We start from the raw sequence: 18,477 nt of genomic DNA, 5'->3' as shown, positions 1-18,477 counted from the left end.
GGAACAAAAGAAAAATAAAATAATAATAAAACATACATTCTCTGGTACTGTTGATAACATACAAAATAGGGAAATGGGTCGTTCTGTTTTTCTATTGCAGGATTAGAAGTGGAAAACCAATAAAGGAAAGGTACAGGGAACATTATCAAACAGCACAGTGTCAATATTGGTCTGAAAATAGTCCACAAACCCAAAATATCCAGCCATCTGCATCCTGTGGCCGGTTTTGCATGATTAGAGGACAAATAACACAAACTGTATAGCAACAAATGAGCTACAGTCTCAGAGTTGACAATGAATGGGTTAAGTGTTTATAAACTCCAGTAACACTGCTGTGTCTGATCCACTCCTCAACACACACTAAGAGACCTGAGACACTCATGTCAGTGTTACTGCAAGCTGAGAATGATCCACCCCACAATCAATATTTGCTCTGGTGGTACCGTAATTTAAAGAACAGGGCAAAAAAGTGTTAAACAAAGTATGCAGAGCCATGAATGTACTACAGTCTGTAATTGTGCACCTATACGAGAAGTGGAGCTGCACACAAACAAATCCGAACCAAAGTGTCACATTTCAGGGAGTGATTTTAACATACAGCTGGGTTTTACCTGAATTATTAGTCAGCCTTTTGAAACAAATACCTAAATAATGTGCATAGGTATTTTTATATCATGCTATAAATTCTTCTGTGAATGGATTTAGTTCTTTCATTCACTGATATCCAATTTAGCATTTTCACAATTCTGACCCCGAGCTCAGAGGAGGTTGTTGTAATAAGGCACATAGACAAAAATAAGACCAAGTAAATGCATGTTACATTCAAAGGTTATTCTTAATTATGTTATATTTATTTGTATTGACGAGGTCTTTTCACACAAAAAGTTAAAATGGCGATAAACACTTAGGTACAAAATGTACAGCATAATGTTGCTAAGGCAATTAAGGGCACAGGAAAAGTCAGAGTTTAATGCTTCTTAGTCTGTAGGCACCATATCTCATTTTCACCTTGGTCTATAATCTAAAAACAGCAGTGTTCATTACATTTATCAAAACAAATAACTTACAGATGAAAAACAGATTCAGGATCATGCTAAATAAAACAAATGGCACTAAAATCATTCTTTGGATACAGCTGAAATGGCTTGTACTATCTGACATACAAGTCATAGAGCAAAGTGTCAATGAACAAGCCACTTCCATCTACAAAAGACTTAAAAAAACAGCAGAATCTCAAACAGCAAAAATGGTAAACTACAGTAACAAAGTAGCCTTGAAAAATCTTGCGTATAACAGCCTAAATTTGCACTTGTGTAATGTTTATAAGAGGTATATATTGATTTGCAACTTCGGCTTGCCAAGACATGCCTGCTTCAACATCAGTTAGGCAAATGGAAAAGACTTCTACAGATATTACCTGAGAACACTTAAGTTACCATGGCTCCTTCACTCATTCTAGCCTTCAATGTATTTATAATCAAAATCTTGATGGATGAACCACAAAGAAAGCTGTATGGAAAGTGATGTGATAAACTACTACTACATATGAAAGCTATTACAATTCTGATAAAGCTTTTGCACCTCATGTTACACATGGCTTTGATAAATATGCTGAATATGACACTCAGGTGGATGGAATGTTGATGTTTCCAGAGAAAACTGTTGTGGGAGCCTGGTATATCTGACCACAGACTTACAGAGACTCTGGACAATTTTAATAAACTCATTGGAGTAGTTATTTTAGCTTTAATGACTGGGAAATTAGGCATTTTATTTTAAAGAACATAAAATAGGTAAAAGAAAGATTTGGTTTAGCGTGATATATAACCACCACACAGAAAATGCTCAGCCATGCTAAAAAAACACACAGTACTGCATTTGACATGGCACAAAAAAAAAAAAAAAACTGGCAAGCCAGTGTGTACTCCTATGTGAGCTGCAAAAACTTTATGAATAAGGAAATAGTCACCATAGTCAAAAAAACTGTAATATGTGATGCAATCAAAGCTGCCTTTCAGTACACATTAACACTGTTAATCCTTAGCTTCCCTATTCTTTGTGAACTTGGAGGATAATGCAATAATAAGGTGCTTATATACATGAAAAGACTTGGTATGATGTAATGACAGTTTTCTTGTAATCTTCCAAACATCTACGTTACCTCAAAAAAGTACAATACAAGGCTTTACTCTACATTTATTCCTACATTACATCTACACTAATTAGACATTTACCCGTCATTATAATATACATTTCTGGTCAAAACTAAGCATTTGAACGCTTGTACTCACCCGTAAATGTCACAATACTGAGTGTGGTGTATTCAAGTTCAATTAAAAAGCATTAGTAACATGGCCTTTTTCATGTGAGACAATCTATAAAACTCAGCTTCAACATCACTCTGCTTCCATCTGATCCCTGATGTCTGAAGGCAAAGTGTCAAACAGTGCATCCTCTACCACAAGGCCACTGCGCTTCAAGGCGCGACAAGAGCCCAGCTCAGCTGGCAGAACCTCAAAATGATTGCCCTTTAACTCCAACTGAATCAGTGACACCAGGTAGGCAATCTTTGGTGAAAGCACGGAGAGTGCGTTCCTGCCAAGCTTGAGGGTCTTTAGCTTTTTGCAGAAGAACAGTTCGTCTGGGATGTTCTCAAGTTTGTTGCAGGAGACTGAGAAGTACTGAAGGCTCTGGAGAACACCTACCTCTGGTGGAATGAAGCGGATATCATTAAAGGAAAGATCAAGATAGCGAAGCTTGTTGCAGAGAAACAGGTGCGAGGGCAAAATCTCAATCTTGTTGTGGCTGAAATAGAGGCGCTCTAGACTTCCCAGCTTCTTGATGTGCTCAGGGATGTGAGTGATCCCGTTGTGCCAGAGCTTGAGGCATGTGAGTTTACGGAGGTGCTGGAAACTTATGATCTCCTCAACAGAGCGTAGGTTGTTCTCCTTAAGATCCAGCTCCTGCAGGTGCGTGAGGCTGAAGATGGCATGTGGAATGCGCTCCAGGTCACAGTGCACCAGCTCAAGCTCTGTGAGATGCACCATTTTCTTAAGGTTGTTGAGCATGACCAGCTTGGTGCCATCATTGTGCACATACAGACGCTGCAGGTGACTTGACACATCCACAACAGATTGAGGGATCTTGGTCAGGTTGCTTTTGAGCATCAATGTCTTAAGAGCCTTAAGTTCCCTTAAGGAGTCCAGGGTTATGTTCTTTGATGCATCAGGACTCAGAGAACCTGTTAAACTGAGCTCTTCCAAGTTCCGGAGACTGTACAGCCACATAGGCAGCTCCCGGCTATCGTCAAATTTCACACGCAAAACCTTAAGGTTTTCCTTCAGGTAAGTGAGGGCTGCTGTGTGGATTTTGAGAGAGCACTGATACAAAGAAAGCTCCTGAAGATCCTCCAGCTGGGAAATTGATGGAGGGATAGTGATATTATTAATAATCTCTAGTTTCAAGGACTGTAGCTCAGTTATCTCAAAGACAGTATCTGGTAGCCCTGAAAGCATGAAGAGCTGAAGCTCCAAACGATCATTAGCATTGTTTTGCAGTCTCTGGCGAAGCTTATCCACTGTCCATTCGTGGTTCAAATTGAGCTGTTTCAGCTTGTTTTCGCTGACTTCAGAGAGAAAAACTGCGAACCTCTTGGAGTACAGGGGATCGTACTGATCAATCAGATGTAACATGAAAGCAAAATCATTTTTTACATCAGGGATGTCTCCGATTCCAGTCTCCTGCCTCACATACTCAAAGGAGTAGTCCTTCAGGCTCCGGAAGAGAAGCCAGTAGGATGTGTAAAGGCATATCAACCCATAGACAGTCACAAAACACAAATAACAGTAGCAGAGTTTAGAAAAGAGATGGGCCATTGTGTGATTGCAAGTAAAATTACTGTAGCCTATCATGTCCTTTATTTCTGTTGCATTGCATGGTACTGTGACGTTAACATTGCCCACCAGGGCACTGTTGTATCCAACAATGAGAATAAACTTGAACACTTTGAGGACCGTCTGACGAACATACATCACGTATAACAGATCCCCTTCCTCCACATGAAGCCGGAACTTTTTAACCTTCTCAAACAGTGCTTTAGCTTGTTCTCCTTCTTTCTTGTCAAGTGCACTTGCTGCTGGTTTGTCCACGACAATCTTTTCAGGAATAGATCTAAGTGCCTGGGTATTCTCCACAGTGTCCTCAACAGTCATATCCAGGTTTAAGCCACTGACACTGTCCTTTCTATTTTCCTTCTCCTCTGGATTTTCTCCTGATACCTCAGACAGTGCCCTTGTGGTCCAGGGTGAATCAAAACACTTGCCCAGTATGGAAATGAAGTGCTCGATTTTTGAGCTTGAGCCAGGGAACTTGAACCAGAAATTGCTGCACACCATGAAAACAATGGTGTGAATGAGCACCAGGTATGGAAAGTACTTGGCATACCAGTGCAAAGCTCTTTCATAGCACACTTGGTTTACAAAGCTGTACTGCTGTATGTCCAAGTTGGTTTTCAGTCCCTTCATCTCAGGGGAAACCGTTAAATTCATTATCCTGGGAGGCTCTGATTGGTTTTGCCTTACAGGAAGACATATGATTTTATCCTGCATTACCTGCCAGGGGAAAGAAGAATGTGCATTAGGTTGAGACAAGAAGCCTTTACTGACATTTAAGTTTGAGATGCACATGTTGGAAAACTCCTTTACAAAATTACCAATAGTCTGTGACTAAATTGTTAATACACAAGTCTGAGAACGTCACCTGTCAAATTACCAATTACCCAACAGAATTTGTCCGATACAAAACTGACTGGCTATGCCTCAATCAAAGCCTTTTTAAACATATATCATATACACACTTATGCATGTACACATGAACTGAAGGTTGATGTTCACAGGAGGAAATAAAAAAAAAGTCTGGGGTGTTAAAGTGAGCAAAAAAGTATATTAAACCCTCATTTAAAATCTTCTAATATGCTTTAGAACAAACCTTTAATTCAAGTTTTAAAAAGAAAAATAATTAGTACTAAAAATGGATAACACTATAAATGAATGACATAATGAAAAGGGCACATTAGATAGTAAAATTCAATAGGAATAATGTTACTATGTAAACAGGATAAGATGGTAGATTTCTATTTCCGTGCACTGACATCAGTGTGACTCATACAGGAAATGAGAGATTACTGCTTCGACTCCAGCAGACTCCAGAGGGAGACATGCTCACTTAAACGCATTTTCATGAAACTGCACTATAAAAATGTCAACTTGCTCTACATGAATAACAGCAGATTCTGTGCTACTGTATGAACCAAAACTGCTTAAGGGTTTTTACTGAATATAAATCATTATGCCAAACAATGTCTAAGGGTTTTTCTTTTCTGTGGAAAAAAAAGCCTTGTGCCTGGTAGTTTAATTACCCTCTGGAAGATGAGGCCCTGTCTGGGGTTTGTTCCAAACAGAAGGGCAACATCAGCTGGAGGACAGACAAAGCCACCCAAGGAAAAAAATAAATAAAAATCACAGCACTAGAACACAGACCACCAGACTGCTGAGTAAAACCTCAGAGGAAAGATCAGCAGCGCTGCACACAGCTTGCTTTTGTTCTACATGTATTAGAGCGGCAGCCCTAAAGGACCAATAAAATCTGCATTATGTGTCCGAGACTCACTCACTCACTCACTCTCCCTTTAGCCAAACACTGCCTTTTGGCAAAGTGTCATGTTTATCTCCTCTCTATTCATAACAGGAAAAGAATTAATTAGAGCACTAATGACTGACTTCACGGTTTGAAACATCGTGACGTAAGCAAATCATTTGGATGATGAGTCTGAGTGATTGTTTATAGCAAGCCATTATCCACGGATTTAATAACACTTCCACAATTTGAACGCACTCCTCCAGGGAGCATGGGAGGATATTCCCACCCAGATGCTTCAGATCCTGTCCGTGCTGTTTGTTTAATCTAAAAATAATTAGAAGAATTATCTACAGGAATTACAACGGAGGAGCAGGCAGGTCTGTGAGAGACTCCACCCACCGCTGCTTGTGATGGGGGCTGAGAAAGCAGGCTTGTGGAGGTTTTATGAGAAGGGCAGGGCCTAACGAAGAGGAGGAGGGCTGCTCCATGTTTGTGTGGGGCTGCTGGAATTCCTATCCTTTTCCGTAAGCAAACTAACACTCTGCTATTAAGCGCTCGTTTGGAAACAGTAGCCCATCTGTACGTGGCAGGAGATGTAGTGATCAACGTAAAGTGTATAGTTGTCCCCCCCCCCCCCCCCCCCCCATGAGGAAATCTGTTTGTGGTGGCTTTAAAAAGACTTTTGAACCTTTCTATGTAATCACTTTAACAAAATTTATTTTCCTACTATAGCTGTACTTCTAGGAATGGTTCTTACAAAATTGTCTGTAATAAAAATAACTGCAGGGCAATATGTTTAAAAAGGTTTACTAATGTTCAGCCATTTGCAAATAAATAATATACATCCTGATATTAAAGAAGAGATATTTATGGCTTGGAAGAAATGGTAACAGTGGAACCCAATCATAAATCCCTTCTACTGCAATGGTGGTAAAAGACAGTTATAGGTAAATGTTCAAAATCGATCCCCATTTGTCTCAGTGTCTGTATCTCTTGCTATCACTATACACTCTTAGCAGGCAGTCTTCATTGGAAAAGTTAAAATGGAAAAGAAATGCAGTGATAAAAGTCTCATCTGTTATTCTGCCTGCAAAGGGAATAGGATCTTCCACTCCCGCCTGCAGGTCAAGGTGTTTTCCACAATACTCTCCAGCCATTTGACACCAGAGTTAAGGAATTAAAATGTGAGCAAAACCTATGCTTAACCACCTAGAACAGGAAAGTTCATTTGAAAGGAGTACTGCGTTTAACATAATGGCATGTATCTGGAGTATATTTTCCTAGGCTAAAAGATTCATTCTCTAATCAAAATTAAGGGAAGTAGATAAAAGCTCTGAATGCTCTCTCTGTTTTCCACTGTACTCATGCTTTAGGACTTATCTGATCTACATTTGCTTCTAACTGGATTAGAATGCTATGCTGGGACCGGAAAACTGAAAGATTGGTAAATGTTAAAATATTGCTTTTGTCATTCATTTTCTGAACCCTACTTTCTGCATAATATATATCATCTTTACATATTTATGTATGTATTGAGTGTTCACATGGTCACATGATACAAGCAGAGGTTGCATGACGGTCATGGTCTAATCTCAAAAGCATGCATAAGATTCACATTTAACATGCATTATTATCCCTGCGATTGAGGAAATCATTAAGGTTGGAGAAGGCTGCAATATACAAATGGGCTTTCCAAAAATTTTGCAGTGATTTTTTTTTGTGCTGTGATGCATGGGCATTTAGACCAATTACAATTCCAAAGGCATTTTAAAGCATTGTTAAGAATCAGGTAATTCAGTCAAATAACTAAACAATGCAAGCAAATCATTAACCATTTCACATTATTCATTATTGATCAATATACAACTTCTTGTTTCTTCATTCTTTGAATCCATAAGCTCCACTGGCAATAGATTTGCAATTTTGTAATTCTACCATTAGATGCTGTAGTTCCATTTGTTGCTCTGTATACTTCCTAGGCCCACTTTCACCCAGTTCTTCAATGTTCAGGACCACCACAGAGCAGGTATGACTTGAATAATGGATCGTTTTTAGCACTTTAGGTTGTTTATTACTACAAGACTTTGTGTTAGCATGTTGGTGTGTGCTGTGCTTGTTAGAGTGGATCAGACAGCAGTGCTATAGTAGTTTTTAAACACCATACTCACTCACTGGTCAGTTTATTAGTCAGACACAGTAGCTTATCATGTTGCTACACAGTTTGTGATATTCATCCATTAGTCCTTCATCAGGGTTCACAAGACCCTGGATATTTTGTGGTTGGTGGACTATTCCCAGTCCGGCAGTGACACTGAGGTGTTTAGTAATTCCTGTCGCACTCCTGTGGGTGTGATCCACTCATACCAGCACAACACACACTATGCCAACACCACCATATCAGTGTCATCGCAGTGTTGACAATGATCCAGCATAAGTGGTGTTCCTATGGAATTGTAACCTTTGAAGAACAGAGGGAAAGTGGGCAAACAAAGTATGCAGTGACAGACTACAGTCTGCAATTGTATAAGTACAACGAGCCCTGATATGATGAAGGGAGCTGATAAAATGCACAATGTGTAGAAACTATGACATTTTATTATTATGGCTTAGCTGTGGAATATTAGTACATGGCTCTTTTTTGCAGATGTCAAGAAATGTACCCCATATTCAAATGATATTCAAACTTTGTAGAGAAAAACAGGTTTTGCACCAACCTGAAGGGTGCATCCAAACACACCAATCATAAGCATGACCACAGAGAGGTATTCTGCAAAGACATCCCACCATGGCTTTAGGACTCTGTAAGCAGGCTGCTGTTCTGAGAACTGACGGAATTCTGTCACCGGAATCATATTCCTGCAAAAAAAAAAAAAACAATGAAGAAACATGAGCTCCTCTGAGTAGAACGTGAAATTTTTTTTATCAGTAATTCTTCTTACGTTTGAATACAATCTACTCCCTTGGCCACTCCACATGGTTCACAAGAATCAATCTGGCATATCATGTTTCAACATAATTACGACAGGAAGAATGCACAGAATAGCAATGCCCTGAGAATAACTGCCCTTCAGCTGTCCTTGTGGCATCGTAAAATCCATTGTACCCAAACATCCCTTTAGTGGTGTGAATTTTACACGCTTATCTGCTAACCATCTGCAAAGTTACAACAAACACCAAACCACAATAATTTCAGCACCACTAAATATAACTACAACTAAAAAAACAATCTTATCTCTGGTTAGTGAACATCACAGTTTGATAAAAAGCACAGATAGATGGCTTGATACAATTATTCAGGGTTGGGACCATTCTAGGGGCGTTAGACCATATCTTCAATAAGTGCCTCTTGCAAGTGCAAGTCAAGATGCATTCCATCCTAACATAACAATACATATCCTTTTCAGTTTGATTAATTATTGAAGCTGATGCTATCCAACACACAGTTCTTGGCAGTTGAACTAGAAAACCATTTCATGACTGATGAACCTCGCAGCTGCCTAACACAACAGAGCAAACCAGACAAGAGAAACGCAGAAACATGTGCTGTCACTGCTCTCATCTGATAGAAAGGCCATGTGAACAAGAACCACAATGACTCATCAGTTACTCCTGGCTTCTTTCTTTTTCATCCTTAGGAGAGTGCCAAGGCTTCTTTAACATCAGGCTGACTACTCTACATCTGTACACTGCAGCTTAATGATGTAACTCGCTTGCAATGCCTTTACAATGACAGGGGGAAAATGCAGACACACACTCGACTTTCACTCCAGAAACATCCCATTTAAAGCAAACCTCTAAGACACATAAAACGGATGTTACATGTCAATTATCTAAATAGACTGAATGCTCTAAAGTTCTTGCAGCAAACAGACATCTTTAAAATGTAACCCTCCCTTTATATATTTAGCTCATGAATTAGACATGAGCCTTGACCTCTGCTTAAGTAAAGATTCCAACAAAGGGACAGGCAGAGGAAATCTCTTAGTCCTGCTTCTAGTACAAACACAGCCCTTCTTAATAAACACATGAAAATACAGCCAAATGTCTTTTTATCCTGTTTAGAAAATCACTGCTAAGTGGCTTTGGTGGAGCATTGGTAAATTGAGCAGGAGAACGTGTGATAACACAAGTGAAGCAATCAGAGATAAACAAGAGCATGATACTGCAAAATGCCATGAATGGATCCAAGGATATCTTTCCATTAATCAGTCTTGTGTATTTCTAGAGCTGCATGTCTGTGGTTTAAAAAAAAAAAGTAACAAACTAAACCACAGTGTATTCTCCCTTTAAACATGTTTAAAAAGTGCTTGAGGAAATATTTGGACATTTGAGCTCACCATCGGCATTAGATCAAGTATCAAGTGCCTGAAAAACTCTTTATTAAAAAATGCATTTCATTACAAGCAAAATATGTCAAAATGAAAATGAGAGAATTAAATATTTTAATTTCTTCCTTTTATTAAATATGCCTTCTACTTTTTTCACTCTATGTGCAAGTCCGATGACTATGTTTTCGTACCGTCAACAGCATTAATAACAGTAATTCACATGCAGGATTTAATATTCAACCTCTTACCAGCCTGGTCATGGCGATATAATTACAGTAAAGAACAGTGATGTGATCCTGACGTGAGAGCATCAGACAAACGAAGACGCTGTTTGGCTTAATTGAAATAAACACAGGGCACTTATAAGACAGGAAACAACGTTACAGTAGGTGGGGCGAAGGCTGTTTACGGATATGACAACCACAAAACGTTCAAGCCTCAAAACTTAAAATGAACATCTGAATTTCCTGTGTGATTTGCGATATTAACGCTCCTTGAAACACAATCCATTATTTCAAACTGGAGTCTAAAGACAAACTACAGAGTATTGTTCTGTGAGATTAGACCTGTCTTTAAACATCTGGGACCTTGGGGAAACTCTGCACTCCTTTATTCTTCCACTTGGCTCCTTCCTGCCAGGAAATATGGCTATTCTTGCACATGGTGTTCAACAGAAAGAAAAGAAAGGACAATGTGTGACTGAATCACTTCTAGGTCCTGGATGTGGAGCTCTGTTTGAGATGGACCTTTTAAAACAACGGTGGAAATAATTTCAGACTCAACATGCCTTTTGCTTGAAGTGACACAGAGCAGATTGTCTTTTAGGTACGTTTTGTATGTACACAGCCAAAACAGTTTAAAGGGCCCATATCCTACTTTTTTTCATAGGGCTGTATTAATGTGTGTGTGGCTAAAACTGTGCTCTGAACATGTGCTAATATTTAAATAAGTGTTTTTATGTTTTTGCTTGTACCTTGAATACTGATGTATACAAATGAGCTCTGTTCTAAATTGCTGTCCTGTATTGCGCCTCGTTCAAATAACTCTGCCGGGCTGAAACACCCCTTATAACTTAAGTGTGAGTGGGCTGGACTACATTTCTGTGCGCATGTATGTGTATGTTGTTAATTGAATGACAATGACTTTAAAAAACAGGGAGCTTTGTTTCCATATATGGACTGCTGGAAATGGAAAATAACGTAATAGCTTAGAAACTTGTTTACACACTATTTCAAACTCATATCTTCACACTACGGCCTGAAATGAGAAGAGTCTTTTGTATTCCATTTCCAGCAGCCTTCTCCGTGCAGTCTTGGGTATCTGGAGTCAGGATAATGCAGGAGTGCCCGCAGCACAGTAAGCAGTAATTACACTCTTTGGCGCGCAATAAAAAGCTAAACGGTTCCAGACTGGGCACCATATCTTTCTACAAATCCACCTTAACACGTCTCAATTTCACATGAACTGAAATCACTGAAACGACGCTTAATCACAGAAAGAATTACATCAAACACAAACAAGAAAGTCGCCAGTTTCAAACAGCCGCAGGAGCATGCTTTTATGAATGAGGTGTGCTTTACGCATGGAGTGGAGAAGGAAAGTTAATAATATTTTCCGTCAGCCTTTTAGACTGTTAAAACATACAGCAGCGAAGACGTTGTGTGTGTACATGGATACAAAGTAAATGTTACTTACCTTTAGATACGAGGCGGAGCTGCGGGCACTAAGCGAGGAAGGCAGGCAGCATGTCCTTGGCGCTGCTGCTATTGCTGCTCTCGGCTTTCTCCACTTTTTTCACCACTGTAGGCAATGGATCCCGAAGAGTCGATTCTCCAAATCCAAGCCCCTGGTGTTCTACAGTCGATTCCAAAGCTTTGGACTCGATTCCAAACAGAATTCGTTTAAATTTGCAGGCAGAGGTGGTGTCCCGTCCATAAAGAGCATGTCACAACGTTTACAAAACTGAAAGTTCAGTGGTATTAAACCCGCCAGGAAATGACAATAGCTCCTTAACTTTTACATGGATGGTGTTAACAAGATTAGCTATCTTAAGGTAATTGTTGACTAGTAAATTAGCCAAAATAGTATACTCGTACAATGCTCAACACAACTCCTAGAAATCCTCTCAAACAGCTTTGGTCACAGTTGTCTTCTGTCATGTTGTTCACATTAAGTGAGAAGAAGACTCTGCTTTTTTTGCTGAATATATGACAGTAGGCCTGGTGCCACAAAAGTGATTTAAAGGAGCAATCTATAAGATATTTACTGTACCTAGTCACAAAATGTCCAGGGTGTGTGAGTGATCATAGATTAAGGAAACACACATGAAGCTAAAACACTGCTGCCTATTATAGTATTGCTGAAGCAGTATATACTCTTTGAGAAGTGCCCAGTCCTGAGCAGAGCTCTTGTGATCCCGCCCTCTGTCCACCGTGTGGTCAGGTCTAAACATAGTGTCTTGCAGCCATGAAATGACCAAGTGAACAGAGTTAATGTTATATGTTACCAGACCCAAAAAGCCCCATTGCCCTTTTAAAAAACTCCATGACCACAGACGGAGTAAAATGAGAGGCAGTATTGGCCTTGTGTTTGAAAGGTGGAAGCAGTTTAGAAGCAGAAACACTACAGAACAGAAGCTGGCTAATTTTCTCCCGAACAGGTAACAGCAAATCATTTCTGAAAAAAATATAGAAGTACAGATGTCTATACATAAATTAAAAGGAGTAAACACCATAGGTTGTATGTTTTATATAAAGAAAGTGTGGCATAGCAACGTTTGAATGGTGTTAGGCCTGTTTTTTGTGTGTTTTATACAAAGAGGTTGAATAACAACACAATTGAAAAGTGTAAATAACACTGTTTATGTGTTTTAAATAAATTGATGCAGATTCATTTCTCCGTGGTGTGTGTGTGTTTTAAATAAATTATGGAGAAAGAATTGTATTTGAAAATCCTCACATATTCACCTATTTAAGGTGTAACAGAGAAATCAAGCTTGGTAGTACACAGCAAAAAATAGCGTTTCACAAGTAGATGTTTTAGTGACACGGTGTACAGTTGTGTGTTTGAAATGGATAAAATGGGAAATAAGTGTTTCAAAACAAGTTTTGTTTATAAAACCTAGCACTAGCATTAGCTTCACATAGCTGTTTAATGTGGAAATGAGTATTCAATAAGCTGGAGAATAATGCAAATAAGACTCTTAAACTGACGCATTTAAGGTGGAAGTAAATGTTTGAATACAAAGATTATGAATAATAAGAAGGATCTGCCTCCTAAAATGGCATTTATAGTTGAAGGGAAAATATCACCAGCCTTGTCTAAAATGTGAAAGTGGTTTAGACAGTACATCCTTGTAAATGCAGGGAAAATGGCAGCAGCTCTTTTCATTTTTGCTAAAATGATTAGTGACATCACATACAATTGGTAAGTGTGTTTTAAATTTGGATAAACATGAATAACAGTTGCTTCAAAAAGTTTTAAAAGCTATAGCGCTATCTTCAGCTCTTAAGCTGCAATAGAGAATTCAAGAAGCTGGTGAATAACACAAATAAGACTCCTACATGGACACGTGTAAGGTGGAACAAAATGTTTGACGACTAAAATTGTGAATAAGAAGCAAAGTTCTGACTCTTAAACGACATTTACTGTGGAAATGAAAATCGATAAGTAACACCAGCCTTGTCTAGTCTAAATATTTAAGGTGGGTCTGGAAAGTAAAAGCTTTGAAATGTAGGGAATGGTGGCCGCTCATTCACTTTTTCTTTTTTTTGTCATTTTCTTGTGTATGTAGATGTTTTAGTGAAATGATGAACACTTTTCTGTGTAAATATGTTGATTATGGTACATTCTTCTTAGCTATTATGGTCCAAAGTTCTTAAACTCGTCTCTTGCTTGTTCGTTCAGATTTCAAAATGGCAAAATAGTTGAGCTTCACATCTGAGGAGGGGGAGGAAGCAGACTGCTTTTTCCACTGTTATAAAACTGTATTATAGTTCCAAGTTTAAACATTTGGTGTCAGTATCAGTGATTGCTCCTTTATCTAACTGAAGTTCCCTTAGCCAGTATCATGTGATTAGTGTGTAGGGAATACAAGAGCACTGGGACCCTGTGGATTAAAATGCATCTTCACTGAGTTCACCTTCCATTTTATCTTACTCTGAATGTAAGTGTACAAATATATAAATGAATATGGATCATAGAATCAAACATTGATATGCTGAAATCTAGCAAAACAAACGGACAGTATGTTTGATTTTTTTTTTTCTCCTTCGCAACTTTCCTTGTCCAGTCTCTAAGCTCCACTGACCTTACAGGTGCAGGTTGTAGTTCCACAATTACAGACTGGAGTCCACCTATGTGCTCTGCATATTTTATTTTCCCCCTTTACCCTGCTCTTCAGTGGTCACCCACACTGATCAGTTCATGTACATAGTATTGAACAATTTCTTTTACCAGGGGGCTGTTTCAGTTTAGCAAAATAACTTTAAGTAAAAAGTGATCAGTAAACTCCACTTAGATTTTAAATTATCTGGATAAGAGAAATTTTGCTTTGCAGAATACCTCCAAGGGTGGTATGTTTTCTGTCAGATATCTGGCAAATTCATTAATTCTGTTTTGTATTCCAGATCACCTTTCCTATGATTTTAATTTTTGGGTTACAGAAAATTGTTTGAACATTATGAGAACCGACTCCACTGATTCGAATCAGAATGAATCAGTCGATTCGCAGCTCATTGATTCGAACAGCTCTGCGTTCGCTCAGTACCGCTGGAGTACAAGGCTGCAGTGAATGACGCGGTCGGCGGGGCGGGGACCCTACTCCACCACCCAACACCAATCCACCGTGGACTGGGCCAGCCGCTTGTTTTTAAACATGAATTTCAGAGCCTTTTTTCAGTACAGTGTTAGCTGTTCACAGTATGTCAGTTTTCACTGTTTGCTTACCCGCCTCACTTGCGGGCATCACGTGTATCAGCGTTTTCAAAGGAGGTTTTTCAATGCGGGCTTGCGGGAAGAGACCACGTGGGTGAAAAAAAAAGATCTGAAAGATAAATGATTTAGTTATAGAAAATGAAAAAAACGATACAAATGACCTCAACTCAAGTCAGAGAAGAAAAAATAAAAGCAGAGGAGGCAGGATCACATTCAAGTCAATTCAGTTTACAGTGGACGGTAACGAAATGCATGTATATGTATCTGCTATCAAGTACAAGTATCCATGCATTATTAAAACCCATTCTATTTGTCAAGCAGAACTTTGGAAATTAAAATAGACCTCTGTAGTCTCGTCAGTCTGTAGCTGGCATCATGCCATCCAAACTGATTTCTGAATAAAAATATATTTTCTTTTATGCCCTGCAGTGTAGACTAATTAAGGTTCATTTTAAAATATACTAATCACATTAGGTTGTGTTGCAATTAATCTCATTGTCTTATTTGACAATAACAATTTGCTCAAATTTTGCCCTAAAAATATATATTCCTGATTTAAATGCTGTGCATTTTGTTGTAGTTGTATGACATGACAGTGTGTTAATAACTTAATAATTCATGTTTGGACTGCTAAACAACTGGGGCCCAGAGATTTTCTGCCAACAATATATGTATAGAAACATTTAGGGTTTGAAATTGATATATTATAACCTATTTTTTATGAGCTGATAGAGAAATAGTGTGGGTTTATTGTGCACGTACAGTACGGCATCTAGTCTAATAAGACACACTAAATGCCCAGCTAATCTAAGGTGAACATATGTGCATGAACAGCTTTTGTATTCTCAGCAGAAAGGCATGAAATGCAATGGGACACCCTGGGCCAGCTGCACAGGAGATGAGTTCATCATGCTCAATGCCAAGCCCCCAGGAAGGCAATGGGCAGTGGAACTGTTGATCTGCCTTCTTTAAAAAGAGATAGACTTTTGGGTTGAATAGGATTTGTTATCTAGAGTTAATCCAACATCAATTTCTGACCCCACTAATGCTCTCATGGATGCTGTAAATTGAGAACACACTCCCTAGTAATCCGCTTACAATAGCTGAGAATAAATATTAACAAGCATGTGTTTGGAAAATGTTCCAGTATAGAATAAATCAGAGTGCTTTGACTCTTAAAACACATACATTTAAAAGCAATAACGTATTTTTAACTGAACGGAAGTAAAAATAGGATATTTCTCTGCTGGGTTTCTCTACATTCACTTAAGTGCAGAAGTTGTCCACTACTCTTCAGAACTATTCAGTGCAGCATGTTGACAAGCCCCTTGTTTCCACAGCCTGTACCACAGATTATCGGGTCCCAACCAGAAGAGTTGACTGCACCATATGGCTCATGTTTGCGCACATGTTCCCACTCCACTGAAGCTGTCTTTGATGCAGAGGGGCAGAGAGTTTAGGAGCCCCTCCTCTACCAAAAGTCTGTTGAGACTTTATAGCTCGTTGGCCTCTTATGTCCAAAAAAGTAGAGTAAGGCTATTCACTTGCATCTGCTGGAACTGCACACAGAATCCTGTGGTTCATGATCAGATACTAACTGTTTTGTAGACTCTGCTTTGAAGAACATTACCTTTGAGGAACAGACCGTTTACGTGATAAACAAGTGAATAATTTAATATCAGATAAAGGAGGAATATAGTAAAATATCAAGATAAAACACTGCTAAATATAGCTGAAAAATACACTTACAGTTATTTCTAATTATAATTCCGTGTTAGAGGAACCTTATTTTAAAAAGACACCTGCTTTTTTAAACAATCTCTGTTCTAGATAAGTTTGAGTGCATTGATGCCAGTGACATTTATTAATATATTTTAGTTATATGCATTTGTTCCTTTGCCTAAATTAAGTCTCATTACCTCTTCTTTTTTTACTTCATCCATTTCAAGGTTGGGGAATTAGTCCCACACAGCATCATGTAGCTCTTCCTGGGGATTTGGTGTATATGACTTTCTATATAAAAGAAAATCTGAAGAAAGGCCATCGAATTACTTTTGAGTATGAAGCCATTTCTGCAAAAATATATACATAAATGCAGCTCATATTAGAAGATGTTTTTGATGATGCAAAAGATGAGCAAAGAATTTAACACATAAACAAACTTCCAATAGGCATAATGGATCATGACTGGAAGGTCTTCCATTCAGCTTATTGGAGGTCATGTGAGATGACACACACATCATCTTGTGCTAAGAGTCCTGAAGGGTGCCTCTAAGAATAGCTAAGAAGTCATAATGGAGGGATAATAAAGAACATTGCAGCATCTTACAGAGTCAGTTTCTGAAAGCATTTCAGCAGCATAAATAAATATAATATTTAACAACTATTCATGATAGGGAAGCACCATGGTGCAGCAGGTAATGTCACTGTCACGCAGCATCAGGGTCCTGGGGTTGTGGGTTTGAGCCCCGCTCGGTCCCTGCCTTGTGCCCAGTGATTCAGAGTAGGCTCCAGACCCACTGCAACCTGAACTGGATAAGCGGTTACTGACAGTGAATGAATGAACAACTCATTAAAATAGGAATAGGGGGAAAAAAAGTTTTACTGGCTCCAATCTTAGAAGTATTATTATTCTCTCTGTGTTTAACAAGTTGATGGAAAAGATTGTTTCAGTTGAAATGGAGTACTTACAAATGCACATCATGAGTATAGATCATGGCACTCTAATATCAGCACTGAATTAGTACCCATGATTGATTGTTAACACAAACTGAAGACAGGAGACTAGTTGGAGTTGTGCTCTTAGATTATACTGTGACATTTGAGGTCACTGGTCACACTGTTACTATTGTTAAGCTTAAATGTGGTGACCTTTAATCTTTAGCTCTGAATTGGAGGCAGATTTACCTTTCTGAGAGAACACAGGCTGCCTTTCTATGGCAAAGTTTCTGACAGAAAAAAGTGCCATGTGTTCCACTGGGAAGCTGTTTGGGGCCCACTCTAATTTTCTCTGTTTTTAAATGATTTGTACCGTGTTGTCAAAACTTCAGAAATGGTCATGCTAAATACATAACTCAGTTCTGTGTGACGCCAACATGCGTGGTGTTGAGAGATAGTCTGAATGAGGAGTTTCAAAGCATAATTAAATAGAAAGATTGATTTTTTTTATTAAACATAGCTAAAACTAAATGTATTGCATTTGGTAGTGGGAGTGATCTTACTAAATCTAATAAATGGGATGGGATATTTGAGCAGGTCACTAATCCCAAATTACTGTAATTAATTAGATAGTTTATTATCTTGGTCTGATCAAATCAATCATCCTGTTTCAGTGGTGGGAAAGGGCAGTGCAGTTTCTAGGAAGTGTTCTGCATCTTGGTTTTGATCGCTGTAGTTCAGTCACTTGTTTATCACATCTAGATTACTGCTAGTTTGGTCGAGTGCTGAGAAACATCATAAACATCCTTCAAAAAGTACAGATCAGAGCATCCAGATTAGCTCTTTGTTTTGTCTTTCTTTTCTTTTTTGCGCTAATGTGTGTGAAATGCGTAAACAATGGAGGCTAAATTAAAATCTT

The 18,477-nt window shown here is 38.7% G+C and overlaps 2 protein-coding genes across 2 annotated transcripts in view; one reads left to right on the top strand and one right to left on the bottom strand.

The window, feature by feature from the left end:
• Nucleotides 1–834: 834 nt before the first annotated feature.
• On the bottom strand, nt 835–12,267 carry lrrc8c (leucine rich repeat containing 8 VRAC subunit C). Its single transcript, XM_066663204.1, has 3 exons — nt 11,661–12,267; nt 8,352–8,493; nt 835–4,610 (listed from the first exon to the last, which is right to left on the bottom strand). Exons 2-3 carry the CDS (start codon nt 8,487–8,489, stop codon nt 2,397–2,399), a joined length of 2,352 nt encoding a protein of 783 aa, XP_066519301.1. The 5' UTR covers nt 8,490–8,493; nt 11,661–12,267; the 3' UTR covers nt 835–2,396.
• A 233-nt stretch (nt 12,268–12,500) lies between these two features.
• The window catches only part of LOC136691011 (kynurenine--oxoglutarate transaminase 3), a 30,281-nt gene continuing 24,304 nt past the window's right edge, over nt 12,501–18,477 (top strand). The window contains exon 1 of the mRNA XM_066663208.1: nt 12,501–12,624. The gene's annotated coding sequence lies outside the window, so the exon portion shown is untranslated. The remainder of the gene's footprint in view (nt 12,625–18,477) is intronic.

Source organism: Hoplias malabaricus, chromosome 3, assembly GCF_029633855.1.
Source record: "Hoplias malabaricus isolate fHopMal1 chromosome 3, fHopMal1.hap1, whole genome shotgun sequence".
Lineage (NCBI taxonomy): Eukaryota > Metazoa > Chordata > Actinopteri > Characiformes > Erythrinidae > Hoplias > Hoplias malabaricus.
This window is presented reverse-complemented; position numbering and strand designations above follow the sequence as displayed.